This window comes from Hyla sarda, chromosome 10 (assembly GCF_029499605.1).
Source record: "Hyla sarda isolate aHylSar1 chromosome 10, aHylSar1.hap1, whole genome shotgun sequence".
NCBI classification, from domain to species: domain Eukaryota; kingdom Metazoa; phylum Chordata; class Amphibia; order Anura; family Hylidae; genus Hyla; species Hyla sarda.
The window spans coordinates 132808292-132831375 of NC_079198.1; the positions used below are offsets into that span (position 1 = coordinate 132808292).

Sequence of the window (23084 nt, forward strand, 5' to 3'; positions counted from 1 at the left end):
TCCCAGCATGCCCAGACAGCTGTTTGCTGTGTGGGCATGCTGGAATTTGTAGTTTTGCAACAGCTGGAGGTCTGCAGTTTAGAGACCACTGCACAGTGATCTCTATACTGCCCTCTAGATCTTGCAAAACTACAACTTCCAGCATGCCCACACAGCTGTTTGCTGTCTGGGCATGCTGGGAGTTGTAGTTTTGCAACATCTGGAGGTCCACAGTTTGGAGATCACTGTTCAGTGGCCTCTAAATTGTAGCACTCCAGATGTTGCAAAACTACAAATTCCAGCATGCCCACACAGCAAACAGCTGTCTCGGCATGCTGGGAGTTGTAGTTGCGTACCTCCAGCTGTTGCATAACTACATCTCCCAGCATGCCCTTCTGTGATCAGACATGCTGGGAATTGTAGTTTTGCAACAGCTGGAGGCACACAGGTTGGAAAGTACTGAGTTAGGTAACAGAACCCAACTCAGTATTTTCCAACCAGTGTGCCTCCAGCTGTTTCAAAACTACAACTCCCAGCATGTACTGACAGACCGTGCATGCTGGGAGTTGTAGTTTTGCAACAGCTGGAGGCTCACTGGTTGGAAAATACTGAGTTAGGTAACAGAACCTAACTGAAGGTTTTCCAACCAGTGTGCCTCCAGCTGTTGCAAAACTACAACTCCCAGCATGTACTGACAGACCATGCATGCTGGGAGTTGTAGTTTTGCAACAGCTGGAGGCTCACTGGTTGGAAAATACTGAGTTAGGTAACAGAACCTAACTGAAGGTTTTCCAACCAGTGTGCCTCCAGCTGTTGCAAAACTACAACTCCCAGCATGTACTGACAGACCGTGCATGCTGGGAGTTGTAGTTTTGAAACAGCTGGAGGTTTGCCCCCCCCATGTGAACGTACAGGGTACATTCACACGGGCGGGTTTACAGCAAGTTTCCTGCTTCAAGTATGAAGGCAAATTTTTCGCCACAGCGCAAATTCCTAGCGGGAAACTCACCGTAATCCACCAGTGTGAATGTACCCTAAAAACACTACACTACACTACACTACCACCTAATAAAGAGTAAAACACTACATATACACCCCCTTACACTGTCCCCCCCCCCCAATAAAAATGAAAAACGTATTGTACAGCAGTGTTTCCAAAACGGAGCCTCCAGCTGTTGCAAAACAACAACTCCCAGCATTTCCGGAGAGCCACTGATTGTCCAGGCATGCTGGGAGTTTAGCAACAGCTGGAGGCACCCTGTTTGGGAATCACTGGCGTAGAATACCCCTAAGTCCACCCCTGTGCAATCCCTAATTTAGTCCTCAAATGCGCATGGCGCTCTCACTTTGGAGCCCTGCCGTATTTCAAGGAAACAGTTTAGGGCCACATATGGGGTGTGCATATATGCACTACAAATTTTGGGGGGCTTTTTCTACTTTTACCCCTTATGAAAAGGAAAAGTTGGGGTCTACACCAGCCTGTTAGTGTAAAAAAAAAAATAATTTTTACACTAACATGCTGGTGTTGCCCTTTACTTTTTATTTTCACAAGAGGTAAAAGGAAGAAAAGACCCCCAAAATTTGTAACGCAATTTCTACTGAGTACGAAAAAACCCCATATGTGGGCATAAAATGCTCTGCGGGCGCATAACAAGGCTCAGGAGTGAGAGCGCACCATGTACATTTGAGGCCAAAATTGGTGATTTGCACAGGGGTGGCTGATTTTACAGCGGTTCTGACATAAATGCAAAAAATAAGTACCCACATGTGACCCCATTTTGGAAACTACACCCCTCACGGAATGTAATAAGGGGTACAGTGAGCATTTACTCCCCACAGGGGTCTGACAGATTTTTGGAACAGTGGTCTGTGAAAATGAAAAATTTTATTTTTTTGTTTGCACAGCCCACTGTTCCAAAGATCTGTCAAACGCCAGTGGGGTGTAAATGCTCACTGCACCCCTTATTACATTCCGTGAGGGGTGTAGTTTCCAAAATGGGGTCACATTTGGGGGGGTCCACTGTTCTGGCACCATGGGGGGCTTTGTAAATGCACATGGCCCCCGACTTCCATTCCAAACAAATTATCTCTCTAAAAGCTCAATGGTGCTCCTTCTCTTCTGAGCATTGTAGTTCGCTCGCAGTGCACTTGACGTCCACATATGGGGTATTTCCATACTCAGAAGAAATGGGGTTACAAATTTTGGGGGGAATTTTCTCCTATTACCCTTTGTAAAAAAGTAAAATTTGGGGAAAAAACAGCATTTTAGCGGAAAAATATTTTTTTTTCATTTACACATCCGACTTTAACAAAAAGTTGTCAAACACCTGTGGGGTGTTAAGGCTCACCGTACCCCTTGTTACGTTCCTTGAGGGGTGTTGTTTCCATAATAGTGTGCGATGTGGTTTTTTTTGCTGTCCTGGCACCATAGGGGCTTCCTAAATGGGACATGCCCCCCAAAAACCATTTCAGAAAAACTCACTCTCCTAAATCCCATTGTTGCTCCTTCGCTTCTGAGCCCTCTAGTGCACCCGCCGAACACTTGACATACACATATGAGGTATTTTCTTACTCGAGAGAAATTGGGTTACAAATTTTGAGAGAATTTTTTTCCTTTTACCCCTTGTAAAAATTCAAAAACTGGGTCTACAAGATCATGCCAGTGTAAAAAATTAAGATTTTGAATTTTCTCCTTCACTTTGCTGCTATTCCTGTGAAACACCTAAAGGGTTAACACACTTACTGATTGTCATTTTGAATACTTTGAGGGGTGCAGTTTTTATAATGGGGTCATTTATCGGGTATTTCTAACCAGAAGACCCTTCAAATCCACTTCAAACCTGAACTGGTCCCTGAAAAATTCCGATTTTGAAAATTTTGCGAAAAATTGGAAAATTGCTGCTGAACTTTGAAGCCCCCTGATGTCTTCCAAAAGTAAAAACTCGTCAATTTTATGATGCAAACATAAAGTAGATATATTGTATATGTGAATCAATACATAATTTATTTGGAATATCCATATTCCTTATAAGTAGAGAGCTTCAAAGTTAGAAAAATGCAAAATTTTCAAATTTTTCATGAAATTTTTGCATTTTTCACCTAGAAAGGATGCAAGTATCGCCGAAAATTTACCACTAACATAAAGTAGAATATGTCACGAAAAAACAATCTCGGAATCAAATTTATAAGTAAAAGCATTCCAGAGTTATTAATGCTTAAAGTGACAGTGGTCAGATTTGCAAAAAATGCTCCCGTCCTTAGGGTCATAATGGGCTCTGTCCCCAAGGGGTTAAGGGGTTAAAGGGGTACTCCGGTGAAAACCTTTTTTCTTTTAAATCAACTGGTGCCAGAAAGTTAAACATATTTGTAAATTACTTCTATTAAAAAATCGTAATCCTTCCAGTACTTATTAGCTGCTGAATGCTACAGAGGAAATTCCTTTCTTTTTGGAACACTGATGACATCACGAGCACAGTGCTCTCTGCTGACATCTCTGTCCATTTTAGCAACCATGCATAGCAGATGTATGCTAAGGGCAGCATGGTGGCTCAGTGGTTAGCACTGCTGCCTTGCAGTGCTGGGGACTTGGGTTCAAATCTCACTAAGGACAACAATAAATAACCCGTTATTATTATTATAATAACGTCAGCAGAGAGAACTGTGCTCGTGATGTCATCAGAGAGCATTCCAAAAAGAAAATAATTTCCTCTGTAGTATTTAGCAGCTAATAAGTACAGGAAGGATTAAGATTTTTTAATAGAAGTAATTTACAAATATGTTTAACTTCCTGCCACCAGTTGATTTAAAAGAAAAAAGGTTTTCACTGGAGTACCCCTTTAACCTCTTAAGGACCCATGACGTATGCATACGTCATGGGTCCCGGTCCTGCGATATAACGCGGGGTCACACGGTGACCCCGCATCATATCGCGGTGGGCCCAGCGTCATAGTGAAGCCTGGACCCGCCTCTAATAGCGTGCGGCACTGATCGCTGTGCCGCGCGATATTCACCCTTTAGCCGCGCGCTCAAAGCTGAGCCGCGCGGCTAAAAACGAAAGTAAAAGTGCCCGGCTAGCTCAGGGAGCTGTTCGGGATCGCTGCGGTATAATCGAGTCATCCCGAACATCTGTAGCACAGGAGGAAGGTCTCTTACCTTCTCCTGTGCTGTCCGATCGCCGAATGAATGCTTCAAGCCTGAGATCCAGGCTTGAGCATTCAATCGCCGAAAACACTGATTGATCCATTCCTATGGAGATGGATCAATCAGTGTAAAAGATCAGCAAATGCAATGTTATAGCCCCTTATGGGAGCTATAATGTTGCATAAGAAAAGTGTAAAAAAATCATTAACCCTTTCAATTATCCCTTCCCCTAATAATAGTTTAAATCACCCGGCATTTCCAAAAATAAAAAAAAACATTATGTAAATAATAATAAAAATAAACATATGTGGTATCGCCGCGTGCGGAAATGTCCGATTTATAAAAATATACCGCTTTTTAAACCGCTCAATCAATGGCGTACGCGCAAAAAAATTCCAAAGTCCAAAATAGCGCATTTTTTATCACTTTTTATACCACTAAAAAGTGAATAAAAAGTGATCAAAAAGTCTTATCAGAACAAAAATTGTACCGCTAAAAACTTCAGATGACGGCGCAAAAAATGAGTCCTCAAAGCACCCTGAACACAGAAAAATAAAAAAGTTATAGGGGTCAAAAGATGACCATTTTAAACGTATAAATTTTCCTGCATGTATTCATGATTTTTTTCTGAAGTGATACAAAATCAAACCTATACAAGTAGGGTATCATTTTAACCGTATGGACCTACAGAATAAAGATAAGGTATAATTTTTGACAAAAAATGTACTGCGTAAAAATAGAAGCCTCCAAAACTTACAAAATAGTGTTTTTTCATCAATTTTGTCGCACATTGATTTTTTTCCCGTTTCACCGTAGATTTTTGGGTAAAATGACTAATGTCATTACAAAGTAGAATTAGTGACGCAAAAATTAAGCCATTATATATAATTTTAGGTGAAAATTTTTAAGAGTTATGATTTTTTAAAGTTAAGGAGGAAAAAATGAAAATGAAAAAACGGAAAAAGCCCGGGTCCTTAAGGGGTTAAAGGTGTCTCAGATGGAAACTGAGGCCAAAGCCACATCTGAGTAAAAGAAGAAAAACTGCTTGTGGGGCAAAAGCTACTGGAGACAGGGATGCTTTCTGTAAAAGTGGCAAAGTCTGAACAATGGACGCAAGAAACAGTAGAGTCTGAAGACCATGAGAAGAAGCCATATGAGAGGTCCTCTGAAGCTGAGATGGAGGTGAAACCATATGGGAAGTCCTCTGAAGCTGAGACTGAGGTTAAACCATATGGGATGTCCTCTGAAGCTGAGACTGTGGTGAAACCATATGGGAAGTCCTCTGAAGCTGCAGAGATATTGATATTGGATGGTGAAAATGCTGAGGCAGAGAAGTTCTCTGAGGCAGAAGTTAAACCAGAGATAACTGCAGAAGCTGCAAGTAAAGTCAGTGACACATCTGAAGGTGCAGGTAAAAAAAGGCCTAAAGAAGCCACGAGTTCTCAGCCTAAAGATGAGCCTGTGAAGGTTGGTGTCCCTAAGGAAAGGGCTAATAAGAAAGCAGAGTCCTTCAAAAGATGTCACTGTGATAGAAGACTGGGTCGTGGTAGAAACCCTGAGAGGCGCTGGATTAGTTTCAGAAAACACCGGAAGAAAGTCAGCGGAAGTAGAATTTGGAAAAGAGTCCATCTCAAGGAGAAGATGGACATGTGCATTAAAGGGAAGCCTCCTGAAATTGTGGAGGATGTCTTAAAAGTGCGGCAAATGGGTGATACAGGCTGTGACATGAATAGAGGTGTGACATGAAAGGAGCTTTTTACAAGGAATTTGTCAAAGGTGAACAAAAGTCTTGTGCTTGGTGGCTGATGCGAATGAAAGAAGTAGTGCAGATAAAATCTGCTGATGAAGGAAGCCAAGTGCCTCAAAACCTATTGTACGGAGTTGTTCAAGGAAAAGGAAAGGTAGTTGGACTACGCCTTTTGAGTGCTCCTTCCCGGTGGTCTGAGCAGAGGGGGGGGGGGATATGTGGCAGTGTGGCAAGGAAAGGGTGTATTTCCCTTGCTAACTCAGGAGAATGCTCCACCTGTGGCCTGATTAATGAGGTATAAGGAAGGGGAAGTGTGTTTAAAAGGAAAGGAAACAGAATAGTTGGGGCTCTCCCTGGGAAACAGCATGTCGCTGTAGGGGGAGACACTCGGACCCTGTTGAGGAAGTACACAGCTGGAGCAGTGAGTGGTCCAAGAAGTGGTGTGAACTGTGAGTAGCAGGTTTCAGGAGTCACATGTTTAACTGGCTGAGGGTAGCTCACCAGTTAGTAGTCAGGGCATGCTGATATGTGTAGTCAGTGACCAGACGGTCAAGGATTTAATTTTGTTCCTGCGTTATGTTTGTTTTTCCCCTGCAACCTGTCTAAACAAAGCTGGCAAGGTGCTAGACTTTCAAGAATAACCATTGTCTGCGGGTTTATTGAGTGGAAACGTGTCCCCTGGCAGTGTCCAGGACGATCCCGAAGCTATCCCCAAGGAGGAATCCTTACAATACTTATGAAATCAAAGTCAGAAAGTGCATATACTGTGGTGCACAGCACCGCTTACCAGTCTCCGGGTGTGATGCTCCGATTCGAGGCTCCAGCCTCCGGGCCGGGCAAATTTGCAATAACAAGCTGGTAGTCTGGAAAGTTTGTCAATGTGACCACGCGTGTGATTGCATATACAGCAGTCGCGTGCTTGCAGCGCGAGGAGTTATATGACGGTGTCACGCTTGTATGATGCACATTCGGTCTCTGTGGTCTCCGCGTCAGCAGCGGGTGTGCGCCTCCCGATCCCAGCAAGGATCTCCAGCGGGAGTGAGTGTGCACTTCGTTAGGAGTCACACCACGGTCAGACATGCTGGCAACGGACGCACTCCTTCTCCTTTGCCCGGCACTGCCCGTCACGCGATGCAATCGCGTGATGCGATCGCATCCAGCCCTATAAGTACAAGCACTTCCTTTTGACCCTTGCCAGATCTTTGTGCCTTATCATCCTAAGAGAAAGCGTTCAGTTTGTCTTGCTTTGCTGTGTATCTGACCCTATTGCTACTTATCCTGACCTTGCTCCTGTTCCGCCTGCCCTCTGACCTCTTGTTACGTGACCTGACCTTGCCTTATCCTTCCAGTAGCACGTTTCACATCATCATCTACACAGGTACAGCGGATCCTCTTCACCTCAGCCATAACAGTTAAATCCGGCCATGGATCCCGCCAAGGTGCTACTGCCTAGTGCTGAGGATCTCTCCTCAATAGTGGTTTAGCAGTCGCAACAGCTGGCTCAACAGGCTCAGAAGCTAAATCAGCTGTCCACCATGATGCAGCAGCTCCTCACAGTACATAAGCAGCAGCAACAACAGTGACAGCAGCTTCTGGGGCATCTCTTGGTCCGAAGCTTCACTTGTCTCTGACACCAAGTATAAAGGTTACCCTAAATTGTGCAGAGGCTTTGTTACCCAGTGCTCTCTGCAAGTGGAACTCTTGTCTGATCAGTTCCCGTCTGAGCGTGCTAAAGTGGCTTTTGTGTTGAGCCTTCTTTCCGGTAAGGCTCTGGCATGGGCTACCCCTCTCTGGGACAAAGGAGATCCAGTGACGTCCAATCTGCAAGCTTTCCTGTCAGAATTCTGCAGTGTATTTGAGGAGCCAGAACATTCTTCCTTGGCAGAAAGGACTGCACTCCTGAATCTCCGTCAAGGGGATTCCTCCGTTGGCGACTATGCGGTCCAATTCCGTACCTTAGCTTCTGAATTGGACTGGAATGATGTTGCCCTGTGTGTAACTTACAAGAAGGGACTAATTAGTAGAGTAAAGGATGCCCTGGCCACGCGGGACCCACCATATTCTCTGTCTGAATTGATTCTGCTGGCTACCCGCATTGATATGCGTTTTGCTGAGAGGCAAGAGGAACTCCGTCAAGAAGGTGAACCTGCCCGTCCACGTCGTCTTCCCCGTTTGGCTCCGGTCTTTCAGTGGCCACCTCTGACTACTTCTTTGCCTTCTTCAGAAGAGCCCATGCAAGTGTATCGAGCTCACCTGTCTCCACAAGAGAGGTCACGCAGTCGGGAAGAGAATCTGTGCCTGTATTGTGCCAGCCCAGAGCATTTTTGCAATAACTGCCCTCTTAGGCCTCAGCGACCAGGAAACATGCGCACCTAGGGCATGTGGGAGAGGTATCCCTAGGTGTGAAGACTCCCTTTCCTCGCTTATGCATGCCAGTCCTGCTCTTCTCCTCGTCCAGTTTCTCATTCCCTGTTTCTGCTTTTGTGGACTCTGGTTCAGCAGGGAACTTTGTGGATGCCTCTCTGGTCCAAAAATATCATCTTCCAGTTACACAGCTCGCAAGGCATCTGCACATCTCTACTATCAATGGAGAGTGCCTGAATTTTGCTGTGAAGTTTATCACTGAACCTCTGAAGATGCAAGTGGGCGCTATGCACAAGGAGTGGATCAAGTTCTATGTGCTTCCTCACTGTTCTTCCTAGGTTTCCCTCAGTTTGCTGCGGCTGCAACACCACCCCCAGTTCTTGATTGGCGCTCTAGAGAAGTCTCCCTTTGGGGTCAGGATTGCCGAAACCGTTGTCTGGTGACAATTCAACTGAAGCATCCTATTCCTTGTCCCTCTCTGCCGGGTCTGCCTACCCCGTATCAAGACATTGCTGACGTGTTTTGCGAGAAGCAAGCTGAGAGTCTTCCTCCTCTTCGACCCTACGATTGTCCAATTGATCTTCTGCCTGGTTCTTTGCCGCCTCGGGGAAGAATCTGTCATTTGTCGCGACAAAGGCTATGTCAGAATACATCAGTGATAATCTGCAGAAGGGCTTCTTTCGTAAGTCTACCTCTCCAGCCGGAGCCATTTTTTTTCCTTTGTAGAGAAAAAGGACGGTTCTCTCATCCCTGCATTTATTACTGGGGACTTAATAAGATCACCATCAAGAACCGGTACCTCCTTCCACTGATCCCTGAACTATTTGATCGCCTATGGGGAGCAAAAATTTTCCCCAAGTTGGACTTGTGAGGGGTGTATAACCTTATTAGAATCCGGGAAGGAGACGAGTGGAAGACGGATTTTAATACTTGTGATGGGCATTATGAGTACCTAGTGATGCCGTTTGGTCTCTGTAAAGCCCCGGACGTTTTCCAAGAATTTGTTAATGACATTTTCCGTGATCTCCTTTACACTTGTGTTGTGGTGTATCTGGACAACATCTTGAATTCTCGCACAACTTGGAAGCTCATCGCACTCATGTGCGTCTGGTCCTGAGACGTCTCCGGAGCAGCTGCTTCCATGATAAGCTCGAGAAATGTCTCTTCGATAAGTCGTCTCTAACCAAGGCCTTCGAATTGATCCTGATAAGTTGTCTTCGGTCCTTATTTGGCCATGACCTACTGGTCTGCGGGCTATTCAACGCTTCCTAGGCTTTGCCAACTATTATTGGCAGTTCATTCGGTATTTCTCCACCCTGGTAGCTCCGATTGTGACTAAGAAAGGCGCCAATCCCAAGTCCTGGTCGCCAGCAGCGGAAGAAGCTTTTTCTCGTTTGAAGTCGGCTCTTGCCTCTGCACCTGTTCTGATGAGACCAGACCTGGATAAGCTGTTCTCCCTTTAAGTGGATGCCGCTTCTGTAAGAGCCGAAGCAATCTTGACTCAAAAATCCTCCAAGGGCAAAGCAGCGATTTCCGGATTCCTCTCTAAAACCTTTTCTCCTGCTGAGAGGAATTACACCATCGGTGATCGGGAACTCTTGCCCATTAAGCTCGCTCTGGAAGAATGGTGTCACTTATTAGAGGGAGCAACTCATCCTATCAATATCTATACGGACCATAAAAATCTTCTTTACTTACAGTCCGCTCAACAGTACGCTTAAAAAAGTATTGGTGTAAAACTCCAGCCGGTGATTACTTTTGCCTGGCCTTTTACAGTAGCTAGTCCCTTGACAGATTAAAAGGTACAAAATAGTACACTACTTAGATGTAGGTATGTGGTATGCACTTATGAGGGCAGAAAAATGCGCTACAGTATGCTTAAAAAACATAACGCAGTTAAACACCAACTGGTGATTACTTTTGCCTTGACTTTTACAGCATCTAGGCCATTGACAGATTAACAGGTACAAAATAGTTCACTACTTAGATATAGGTATGTGGTATGCCCATATGAGGGCAGAAAAATGTGCTACAGTACGCTTAAAAAACATATTTTTGCACAACACCAGCAGTACACAACAGTGCTGCAGCACACAGTCGCTGTGTACTAAACCCAAAATTGCACTCTCTCAAAGACTAATAGGAATGGGTATTATACTGTCTACAGACTAGCATAACCAGCAGACCATTTGTTTTGAAGCAAAGACACAGAGTTGCGCTGAAAAATCATTCCTCTATCCTCTGCTAAGGTTTCTCCAGCTGAGCCAGCTTGTTCAAATGTATGAGGCAACACACAGCTCTCTGCCCCTCTCTGTAATACAGTGCTGTATAAAGTGACTGGGAGGTTAATGGCTGCATTAAAACATATTTTCAGAGAAAAACGCACTGTTCTCTGTCCACCAGAACACTGAGGTGACTAGGAGGTAACACGCAGCTGGAAAAAGCTTTTCTGTGTAACACACAAAGCACTGACAGACATGTCTCTCTGAAGGGACTAGCCGGAATATGGCTGCGGATTATATAGGGCTGTGGCATCACAGGGGTGACTGGCTGCTGATAGGCTGCATCATGCATGTAATTCAGGGTCATCCCGCCTACCCTTGTTCCCGCCTTCCCAGGATTCCCTGTCCCATGTCCTCACATGTGGATTCATCATTTTAGATGCCCTGGAGCCTGGACCGCACTAAATGGAGTTTAGTGAAGTGATTTGCGCGATAGAATCGCGGCAATATTCACATTTGTTGCAAATCAAATTTTTCATGGAATTTGTAACGAATTCAGATTCGTAATATTCCATTCCCTCATCTCTAGTAATTCGGGGACCCCATGCTCGTATCTTGCACAGCAGGTCTTTGCTGCTATCAGCAGCCAGGGACACACTGGTAATGGTGGACATCAGCAATCGCGCTGATGTCTGCCATTAACCCCTCAGATGCTGTGATCAATACAGATCAAGGCATCTGCGGCAATGTGCATGTTTAAATAGATTATCGGATCACCCCAGGCACTGCCGCAGGGATCCGATCATCCGAGATGGCCAACAGAGGTCCCCTCAAATGCATCTGCCACTCTTTCGGGGTCTTCTCCTCTGGTCTGATATTAAGTAAGACCACAGAAGAAGATCAACGATAATACTGATCACTGCTATGCCTAGGCATAGCACTGAACAGCATTAGCAATCTAATTATTGCTATAAATAAACCCCTATGGGGACATAAAAAGTGTGTTAAAAAAGTTTTTAAAAATATTTAAAAAATCCCCCCCCCCTATAAAAATTTAAATCACCCCTTTTTCCCATTTCCCCCCAAACAGAGTAAAAAAAATTACTAAAAATATTTGGTATTGCCCCATGTGTAAATGTCAGAACTAGGAAAATATAATTTAAATGATCCCATATGGTGAACGGTGTAAATGCCCCCCCTCCCCCAGAAAAAAAAAAGTCCAAAGTTGTGGTGTTTTTTTCACATATTAAAAAAATATTAAATAATAAAATGTGATCAAATAGTCACAAAAGTGGTACAAAAAAAACCCCTACAATTAACGTCGCAAAAAAATTTGTCTTCATACAGAAAAATTATAGTAATTATAAGAGTTATAGATGGTCAAAATTGGGCAATTTTAACCACTTAAAGGGGTACTCCGGTGGAAATTTCTTTTTTTTTTTTTTAATCGACTTGTGCCAAAAAGTTAAACAGATTTGTAAATTGCTTCTCTTAAAAAATCTTAATCTTTCCAGTACTTATTAGCTGCTGAATAATACAGAGGAAATTCGTTTCTTTTTGGATTTCTTTCTGTCTTTCTTCAGTGCTCTCTGCTGACACCTCTGTCCATTTTAGGAACTGTCCAGAGCAGCATATGTTTACTATGGAGATTTTCTCTTGCTCTGCACAGTTCCTGACAACTTATACATTTAAAAATGTCATCTTCTGACCCTATAACTTTTTTATTTTTCTGCATATGGGGATGTATGAGGGCTCACCGCGATTGGTGATGTCCGATACTAGCCGCTGGTCCCGACCGTTGATGGCTGCCGGGACCAACCCCCGTTAAGGAGTTAAGGTCGTCATTTTGGCCTTAAAGGGGTTATCCAGGAATATAATTTTTTTTTTAAATGTATTTCCAAAATGGCCCCCTGTCTGTCTCCAGGTTGGGTGTGGTTCTGCAGCTCCGTTCCATTGAAGTGAATGGAGCCAAATTGTAATACCACACCCAACTTGGAGACAGACAGAGAGCGGTTTTGGAAAGAAATTACCCGTGTTTTTATGTTCCTGGATAACCCCTTTAAGGAACCAGCACATTTTTCTTATTGCATTTTAGTTTTTTCCTCCTTCCTTTCTAAAAATCATAACAATTTCAATGTTGCACCTACATACCCATCTAAGGGCTTGTTTTTTGCATCACCAATTGTACTTTGTAAAGACATTACTTATTTTATAACATAATCTGCGGCGAAACAAAAAAATATATATTTTTTGCGCCGTGGTCAGTAGTTTTTATCGGTACAATTTTTGTTTTGATTGGACTTTTTGATCGCTTTTTATAATTTTTTTTTAATGATATATGAAGTGATCTAAAATGCACAATTTTGGACTTTGGTACTTTTTTACGTGTACGCCATCGACCGTGCAGTTTAGCTAACCTTATATTTTAATAGTTCGGACTTTTATGCACGCGGAGGTACCACATATGATTATTTTAATTTTTTATTACATTATTTTATTTTAAAAATGAGAAGGGGGTATTCAAACTTTTAATAGGAAAGGGTTAATTATCTTTAAACTATCTTTAAATTAACTTTTTTTAACACTTTATTATTATTATTATTATTATTATTATTATGATGCCTCATAGGGGACTATACCATGCAATCTTTTGATTGCATATACTGTTCAATGCTATGCCATAGCATAGCATTGATCAGTGTTATTGGTGCTCTGCTGCTTTAGCCTGCTGAAGCTTCCTGGAGCAGCAGATCACCGATCGGACGGCGAGGAGGCAGGTAAGGGCCCTCCCACCATCCTCTTAGCTGATCGGGACATCTCGGTTTTACTGCGATGGTCCCGATCAGCTGCGCTGAGCTGCCGGGATAATTTTAGTTTCTTTTTAGATGCCGCAATTAACTTTTGTTGCGGGTCTTAATGCTGGGCATTGGCTCTATCGGCAGTGCCCGTCATTAACCCTGGATCCTGGCTGCTGATAGCAGTCAAGACCCACTGGGTTTGAAGCATTCTGAATGCTTTAAACCCTGGTAATGGGACCAGGGCATACAGGTACGCCCTGCGTCCATAAGGGGTTAACCATAATGTGTTGTAAAAAAAAAGTTTGTGTTTTTTTTTTAAAGCAGTACAATAGTAGAAAAGCATGTAACCATGGGTGTCATTTTACACAGAATAAAGAAAAAAAATCATTTTTACCGTAAAGTGTACAGCGTGAAAACGAAACCCTCCAAAATTAGCAAAATTTCAGTTATGTTTTCAATTTCCTCAAACGAATAATGATTTTTTGGGTTTGCCATACATTTTATGGAAAAATTTGTGAAGTTATAACAAAGTACAATTGATCATGTAAAAACAAGCCCTCCTATAGGTTTGAGGATGGAAAAAAAAAAAGGAGTTAGAAAGCAAGGAGGAAAAAACTAAAACGCAACACCAGCATGTTAGTGTAAACATTTTTTTTTCTTTTTACACTAAAAAGCTGGTGTAAAACCCAACTTTTTCTTTTCATACGGCGTTAAAGGAGGAAATGCTCCCACAAAATTTGTAAAGCAATTGCTCCTGATTATGAAAATACCCCATATGTCGCCCTAAACTGTTTCCTTGAAATACGACAGGGCTCCAAAGTGAGAAAGTGCCATGTGCATTTGAGGCCTAAATTAGGGACTTGCATAGAGGTGGACTCGGATGCAAGCGTTACAATTGGCTCCGCTATCAAAAATATTCTACTCCAGTGATTCCCAAACAGGGTGCCTACAGCTGTTGCTAAACTCCCAACATGCCTGGAAAGTCAGTGGCTGTCCAGAAATGCTGGGAGTGGTTGTTTTGCAACAGCTGGAGGCTCCGTTTTGGAAACATTGTAGTACAATACGTTTTTCATTTTTATTAGGGGAGGGGAATACTGTAAGGGGGTGTATATGTAGTGTTTTACTTTTTATTTTGTGTTAGTGTAGTGTTTTTAGGGTACATTCACACAGGTGGGTTTATGGTGAGTTTCCCGCCAGGAGTTTGCTCTGCGGCTGAAAATTTGCTGCAGCTCAAACTTAAATGGGTACTTTCATTAAAACTAATTTTTGCTATTGCACTCCTTATGGTAAATAAAAAAGATTTCTAATATACTTTGGTTTAAAAAAAATAAAGTTTTCTATGTATTATTTGTGCTTAAAAAAGCTCAAGAGCACATTTTCCCCCATCATATACACAGACTTGGGACCGAGGTCCAAACACAGAAAGTGCAGCCTGGAGTGCTGAGGGGGGGGGGGGGGGATATTTTTTATTTATCATAAGGAGTGCAATATCAAAAATATGTTTTAATGAGAGTTACCCTTTAAAGCAGGAAACTCACTGTAAACCCACCCATGTGAACGTACCCTGTAAACCCACTCGTTTGAATGTACCTCCAGCTGTGGCAAAACTACAACTCTCAGTATACACTGACAGACCTTGCGTGCTGGGAGTTGTTCTTTTTTCAACAGCTGGAGGCACACTGGTTGGAAAACCTTCAGTTAGGTTCTGTTACCTAACTCAGAATTTTCCAACAAGTGTGCATCCAGCTGTTGCAAAACTACAACTCCCAGCATGTACCGATCGCCAAAGGGCATGTTGGAAGATGTAGTTATTCAACAGCTGGAGGTACGCAACTACATCTCCCAGCATGTCGAGACAGCCGTTTGCTGTTAGTGCATGCTGGGAGTTGTAGCTTTGCAAGATTTAGATGGCCACAGTTTAGAAACCACCACACAGTGATCTCCAAACTGCGGCCCTCCAGATGAGGCAAAACTACAAATCCCAGCAATCCCAAACAGCTGTCTGGGCATGCTGTGAGTTGTAGGTTGGCAACATCTGGAGGGCTACAGTTTAGAGACCATCGCATAGTGGTCTTAAAACTGTCGCCCTGCAGATGATGCTAGGAAACTACGCACCTCCTGCACCAGGATCGCCACATGCCGCGCAAGCTGGAGGATCGCCGCCCGCTGTCGCCGATCGTTGCCCGGTAAGGGACTTCCACCGCCTCTGCTGCTCACATCACAGTTCTCCTGCTCTGCCCATACTACCGTGGGTCGGAAGAGTGAGGGAACCAGTCACTTCTGACTGACCAATAGCAGGAATGGCACCCCTGCCACCTCACTCCTATCTCTTCAGGGGATCGGGGGTGTTTTTGCATATAAAGTGGAGAATAACTTCTAATATGTATGGGACAGACCAGTAGATTACAATGAATCTGATAAAATCAGATCTCCATGGATGCTATTAAGTGGTCATGACCAAGGCGAACAGGTTATCAACACAAAGCAGGCACATGGGGGATTAGTACTGTAAGTATATACTGTATCTCTCAAAGAGAACATAGTCCAAAATACTTGTACATCCTCAAAAAAATGTTTCACATTATGCATCAATATAAACCTATTTATCTTAATAGCAAAACCCCTGTAACTTCTAGGTTATCATTGTTAAAAAAAAAAGACCAAGAAGAGGCACTGGGACAAACTTGTAAACAACAAATTCTCATATCAGATCAGATATAAAAGTGATAACAATCTTAGTTTTTCAGGAGTTTTAGTGATTATATAAGGTAAAACAATGACTTTATAAACCCTATAATTCGACATCTCTCATCATATTCAAGACTTTGCTTTGCTCTCTATCAATGAAAGTGACTAGGGCCATGTGCTCCTTCTGATCTGCAACACCCCAAAAAAGTTTATCTAGTAGTATTCATTTGTTTACAAATTTTTAAAACCAATTAACTAAGATACATACCCTCCGTGAAGGTTTTTGTAAGATTTTCAATGGGAAATATCAAGGAATCTTCTACAAAGGCCATATCAGTTTTGTCTGAAAAATAATCCTCCAGGGCTTGTCTGGAGTCATAACCGTGTACATGATAGATCTTATGGGGGCTGGAATCCATCATCTAATCTTCTATCCCCGACAGGTGACTATCTCTACACCGGTGCTCAAGTTTATATCATTTTACAAAGGCTAAGGAAGAATAATCAGCCGAGAGATGAAATATTCATAAATCAGTCATGGGAAAATGTGTTATAATAGATTCATGTGTTAAGTTAAACAAACTAGCTTTGCCATTTAAAAAAACAAAAAACAAACAAAAAAAAGCCTATACAAATACTATTTAACATAGCAATGGTCTAGTATGTCTCACAATGAAATACAATACAAAAAAAAAGGAGAAACACCAATACAGTATGATAAAACATTATGAGTTAAAACAAATGATAGATAAAAACATACAATACAGTGCAATATACAATAAATATACTATTTATACAATAAATCAAAAAGAACTCTACCAGGAGGAATGTAAGAGGCATAAAATATACCACAGGTCAGACCGCACCATGCCAACCACAATGAGTGTTTCACAAGTTACTTTGTCCAGGGGGAAACATGTCTCCTATACCTGTTACATTCTCCCCTTGCCAAAATGATACCATCTCTTAGTACCCTCCTCCTTAACTTTCTCATGATCAACCACAGACCTGTCTATAGCATGTCTCCAGGATAAACAAGCTCGAGGAATATCAATCGTATACATTTACTCAGAGTTATACCATTTAGGCCTCCACTGCCTATAGCATAAGTAGATTTGCTCTGCAATCTTAACAATGACCCTCTAGTTCTTAGAATTTCCATACCGGTCAACCACGACTAAATGGGAAAGAGGAGTGAAAGGAGATGGGGAAAAGAAAAAAAAAGGAAATTTCCCCCTTCCCTATCTCTCCTCCCTCATTCTCCATCCCCATTCCCCCTCCTCCACAATACACCTAAGGCTACCTTCACACCATGGTTGCAGCGCACGGCTGCCGGATCCGGCTGACTTTACCCCAGCTGGACCAGCACCGAACTCCATTGACTTTAATGAGCCAAACTGAGTCAAACTGTGACTCCGGTTGGCTCATTTCTGCCCCTTATCCGGCTTTTGTGATGGCCGCCACGCCCCTTTCAAAAGACTTGCATTGAGGGGCGGGTCGTGACATCATGAGGAGATGGGGCCGTGACGTCACGATATCCCACCCCCTGTATTGCTTGTCATCAGCCACGGAGCAAACATAGCTCCAAGCTGCTGATGTATGGGGGTGCAGCAGGAGAGATCGTGGGGGTCCCCACGATAAGACATCATAGGGGATAAGATGTCTAGGGGTGGAGTACTCCTTTAAGGACCAGGCCAATTTTATTTTTGTGTTTTTGTTTTTTCCTCTTCGCCTTCTAAAATCCTTAACTCTTTTATATTTCCATCTACAGACCCATATAAGGGCTTGTTTTTTGTGTGACCAATTGTACTTTGTAATGACACCTCTCAGTTTACCATAAAATGTATGACAAATAAAAAAAAAATTTAGGGAGGAAATTTTATAAAATTTAGCAAATTTTGGAGGGTTTTGTTCTCACACTGAACACTTTACCGTAGAAATTTCAAACTTTTTGTACAAAATCAGTATATTTAGAATTGCCATATTTTGACCACCTATGACTTTTTCATTTTTTCTGTTTATGGGGCTGTGATCTGTTATTTTTATCTATACCGCATTTGCGTACATGAAACATTTAAATCACTTTTTATTATTATTTTTTGAATAAAATGTGACAAAAAAAAGCATAACTTATTTTTTTTTTTTATGTTTACACCATTTACCGTACGGCATTATTAATATTATATTTTTATAGTTCGGACATTTACGCATGCGGTGATACCAAATATGTTTATTAATTTTTTTAATGCTCTTTGGAGTCAAAATGGGAAAAAAGGACAATTTCCATTTTTATTGGGGGAGGGAATTTTTCACATTTTCTTACTTTTTATTTTTACTTTTTTTTTACTTTTTTTTTCTTACACTTTTTATGTCCCCATATGGAACTATCTATAGCAATCACTTGATTGCTAATACTGTTCAGTGCTATGCATAGGGCATAGCACTGACCAGTATTATCGGCGATCTTCTGTTCTGTTCTGCTCAATCTCAGACCAGAGAAGAAGACCCCAGGAGACGGCCAGAGGCAGGTGAGGGGACCTCCAGCAGCCATTTTAGATGATCGGATCTCATGCGCATTGCCGCAGATGTCGTGATCTGTATTGATCCCGGCATCTGAGGGGTTAATGGCGGACATCAGAGCGATCACTGATGTCCGCCATTACCTGCGGGTCCCTGGACTGTTGATAGCAACGGGACCTGCTGTGCATAATGCGAGGTAGTTAAGAGGTTAAAAAAAAAAAACACTAAAATTAGTATTGTTGAGTTGTTATGGCCAGATCATGCTTCTGTTATGTTGTCGCTCACTGATAATGCCCCTTTGTATAGTGATTATGTTTGTATAGCAAATACGGTTATTAACCCCTTAAGGACCCAGCCAATTTTCAGTGTAGGACCCAGCCATTTTTTGCACATCTGATCACTGTCACTTATAATAATTAATAACTCTGGGATGCTTTTACTTTTCATTCTGATTCCGAGATTATTTCTTCGTGAAATATTCTACTTTATGTTCGTGGTAAAAGTTTGTCGATACTTGCATCATTTCTTGCTGAAAAATTCCGAAATTTTATGAAAAAAATTTGAAGCCCTCTGCTTATAAGTAAAATGGATATTACAAATAAATTATATATTGATTCACATATACAATATGTCTACTATGTTTGCATTATAAAGTTGAGAAAAGGAAGTGGAGGGGGTCCAGCTCCTGGGTAGAGGTGTCCAATAAAACTTAACCTTTAATGGCAACTACCGTATTTATCGGGGTATACCACGCACCGGCCTATAACACGCACCCTCATTTTACCAAGGATATTTGGGTAAAAAAAGTTTTTTACCCAAATATCCATGATAAAATGAGGGTGCGTGTGTGCGCGTGTATACCCCGATATACCCCCAGGAAAGGCAGGGGGAGAGAGGCCGTCGCTGCCCGCTTCTCTCCCCCTGCCTTTCCTGGGGTCTAGAGCGCTGCTGTCGGCCCTTTTCACCCCCTGGTTATCGGCGCCGCTGCCCGTTCTGTCCCCCTGACTATCGGCGCCGCTGCCCCGTTGCCTCCCCCCATCCCCGGTGGCATAATTACCTGAGTCGGGTCCGCGCTGCTCCAGGCCTCCGTCGTGCGTCCCCAGCATCATTGCTATGCACGGCACGGCGCTCTGACGTCATGCGCCGCGCCGTTCAGCGCATAGCAATGATGCCGGGGACGCACAACGGAGGCCTGGAGCAGCGCGGACCCGACTCAGGTAATTATGCCACCGGGGATGGGGGGAGGCAACGGGGCAGCAGCGCCGGCAATGGGTGCCGCTGCCCCTTCTCTCCCCCTGGCTGTCGGCGCCGCTTCTCTCTCTGGCTATCAGGGGGTGAAAAGGGCTGACAGCAGCGCTCTAGACCCCAGGAAAGGCAGGGAGAGAGAAGCGGGCAGCGACGGCCTCTCTCCCCCTGCCTTTCCTGGGGGTGTATCAGCGTATAACACGCACACAGACTTTAGGCTAAAAATTTTAGCCTAAAAAGTGCGTGTTATACGCCGATAAATACGGTAATTAAAACATGGAAATTCGCCACGAGGTGGCAAGTGACATGTCACTTAAAAACAAAAGGGGGGTGAAACTCCGACGCGTTTCGAGCAGTTGCTCTTAGTCATGGCCTATAATGTCATCATAAAGTTGACATGTTTTTAATTTTGGAAGAGATCAGAGGACTTCTAAGTTCAGCAGCAATTTTCCAATTTTTCACAAAATTTTCTAAATCTGAATTCAGTTCAGATTTGAAGTGGATTTGAAGGGCCTTCTTATTAGAAATACCCCATAAATGACCCCATTATAAAAACTGTACCCCTCAAAGTATTCAAAAGGACATTCAAAAGGTTTGTTAACCCTTTAGGTGTTTTACAGGAATAGCATAAAATTGAAGGAGAAAATTCAAAATCTTCTTTTTTTACACTGGGATGTTCTTGTAGACCCAGTTTTTGAATTCTTACAAGGGGTTATAGGAGAGAAATCTTCCTAAAATGTGTAACCCAACTTCTCTCGAGTAAGGAAATACTTCATATTTGTATGTCAAGTGCTCTGTTGGTGCACTAGGGGCTCAGAAGGGAAGGAGCGACAGTGGGATTTTGGAGAGTGAGTTTTTCTGAAATGGTTTTTGGGGGGCATGTCACATTTAGGAAGCCCCTATGGTGCCAGAACAGCAAAAAAAGAAAAAAAAACACATGGCATAATATTTTGGGAACTAGACCCCTCAAGGAACATAATAAGGGGTACAGTGAGCCTTAACAACCCACAGGTGTTTGACGACTTTTTGTTAAAGTTGGATGTGTAAATGATTTTTTTTTTCACTAAAATGCTATAGTTATCCCCCAAATTTAAAATTTTTACAAGCAATAATAGAGGGAAATGCCCCCCAAAATGTGTAATCCCATCTCTTCTGAGCATGGAAATATCCCATGTGTGGACGTCAAGTGCTCTGCTGGCGCACTACCATGCTCTGAAGAGAAGGAGTCACATTTGGCTTTTGGAAAGCAAATTTAGCTGAAATGGTTTTTGGGCAGGGCATGTCATATTTAGGAAGCCCCTATGGTGCCAGAACAGCAAAAACAGCACATGGTATACTATTTTGGAAACTACACCCCTCAAGGAACATAACAAGGGGTACAGTGAGCCTTAACACTGTGCAAATGTGCAAATGAAAAAAAAAAAACATTTTCACTAAAATGCGGTTTTTTCACCATATTTTACATTTTTACAAGGGGTAATAGGAGAAAATGACCCCCAAAATTTGTAACCCCATTTCTTCTGAGTGTGGAAATACCCCATGCATGGACGTCAAATGTTCTGCTGGCGAACTACAATGCTCAGAAGAGGAGGAGCGCCATTGAGCTTTTGGAAATATTTTTTTTTTAAATGGAAGTCAGGGGCCATGTGCATTTACAAAGCCCCCCATGGTGCCATGTGACCCCAGAATTTAACAGAATTTAATAAGGGGTGCAGTGAGTATTTACACCCCATTGGTGTTTAAAAAAAATATATACATTTTTCATTTTCACCGACCACTGTTCCAAAAATCTGTCAGACACCTATGGGGTGTAAATGCTCACTGTACCCCTTAATACATTACATGAGGGGTGTAGTTTCCAAAATGGGGTCACATGTGGAGGGGGGGGGGGGGTCCATTGTTCTGGCACTATGTGGGCTTTGTAAACACATGTGGCCTTCAATTCCGGACAAATTTTCTCTTCAAAAGCCCAATGGCGCCCCTTCTCTTCTGAGCATTGTAGTTCGCATATGTGGTGTGTTCTTACTCAGAAGAAATGGGGTTACAAATTTTTGTAAAAATGAACAATTTAGGGTAACACCAGCATTTTAGTGAAAAAAAAACATTTTTATTCATTTTTACATCCAACTTTAATGAAAATTCTTGAAACACCTGTGGGGTGTTCAGGCTCACTATACCCCTTGTTACGTCCCATGAGGGTTGTAGTTTTCAAAATGGGGTCACCATTTTTTTTTGTTTATGTCAGAACTGCTGTAAAATCAGCCACCCCTGTGCAAATCACCAATTTAGGCCTCAAATGCACATAGTGCGCTTTCGCTCCTGAGCCTTGTTGTGCGCCCGCAGAGCATTTTACGCCCACAAATGGGGTATTTCCGTACTCAGGAGAAATTGCATTACAAATTTTGGGGGTCTTATTTTCCTTTAACCGCTTGTGAAAATAAAAAGTATGGTGCAACACCAGCATGTTAGTGTAAGCATTTTTATTTTTTTTACACTAACAGGCTGGTGTAGCCCCCAACTTTTCATAAGGGATAAAAGGAGGAAAAAAAAAACAAAATTTGTAGTGCAATTTCTCCCAAGTACGGAAATACTCCATATGTGTCACTTAACTGTTTCCTTGAAATACGACAGGGCTCTGAAGTGATAGAGCGCCATGCGCATTTGAGGACAAAATTTGGGATTGCCAAAGGGCATGCTGGGAGATGTAGTTATCCAACAGCTGGAGGTACACAACTACAACTCCCAGCATACCGAGACAGCTGTTTGCTGTTTGGGCATGCTTGGATTTGCAGTTTTGCAACATCTGGAGGGCTACAGTTTAGATACCACTGCACAGTGATCTCCAAAATGTAGCCCTCCAGCTGTTGCAAAACTGCAAATCCCAGCATGCCTACACAGCAAACAGCTTTCTGGGCATGCTGGGAGTTGTAGTTTTGCAACATCTGGAGGGCTACAGTTTAGAGACCACTGTATAGTGGTCTCAAACTGTAGCCCTCCAGATGTTGCTAGGCAACTCACCAGCTTTCGTAGGATCCAGGGAGCCGCATCGCCATCATCTTCTGCCTCTGATCACCGCCACCGATCACCGCCACCGATCGCAGCCAATGGGTAGGTGGACTTCGGCGCCGGTCCTCCTCGGTTTCCCCGTTCTGCCCAGCCTACTGTGGGTGGGCAGAACGGGGAAACCGAACTTTAATTCCCCCCCCCCCCCCCCCCGATCTGCTATTGGTTGTTGCTTCTAGACGACCAATAGCAGGGATAGGAGGGGTGGCACCCCTGCCACCTCACTCCTATCCCTTCAGGGTGATCATGGGTGTCTTGGACAACCCTGATCCCCTTTATTTTCCAGGTCATCATAGACCCGTATGACCCGGAATTGGC

General features: G+C 43.0%; 1 protein-coding gene across 1 annotated transcript in view; it reads right to left on the bottom strand.

Moving 5' to 3' along the window:
• Window positions 1–16357, bottom strand: part of LOC130294449 (indolethylamine N-methyltransferase-like) — a 28086-nt gene extending 11729 nt beyond the window's left edge. Inside the window, exon 1 of the mRNA XM_056544274.1 lies at window positions 16207–16357. Within this exon, the coding sequence (XP_056400249.1) occupies window positions 16207–16357 (151 nt within the window). The remainder of the gene's footprint in view (window positions 1–16206) is intronic.
• Window positions 16358–23084: the final 6727 nt, after the last annotated feature.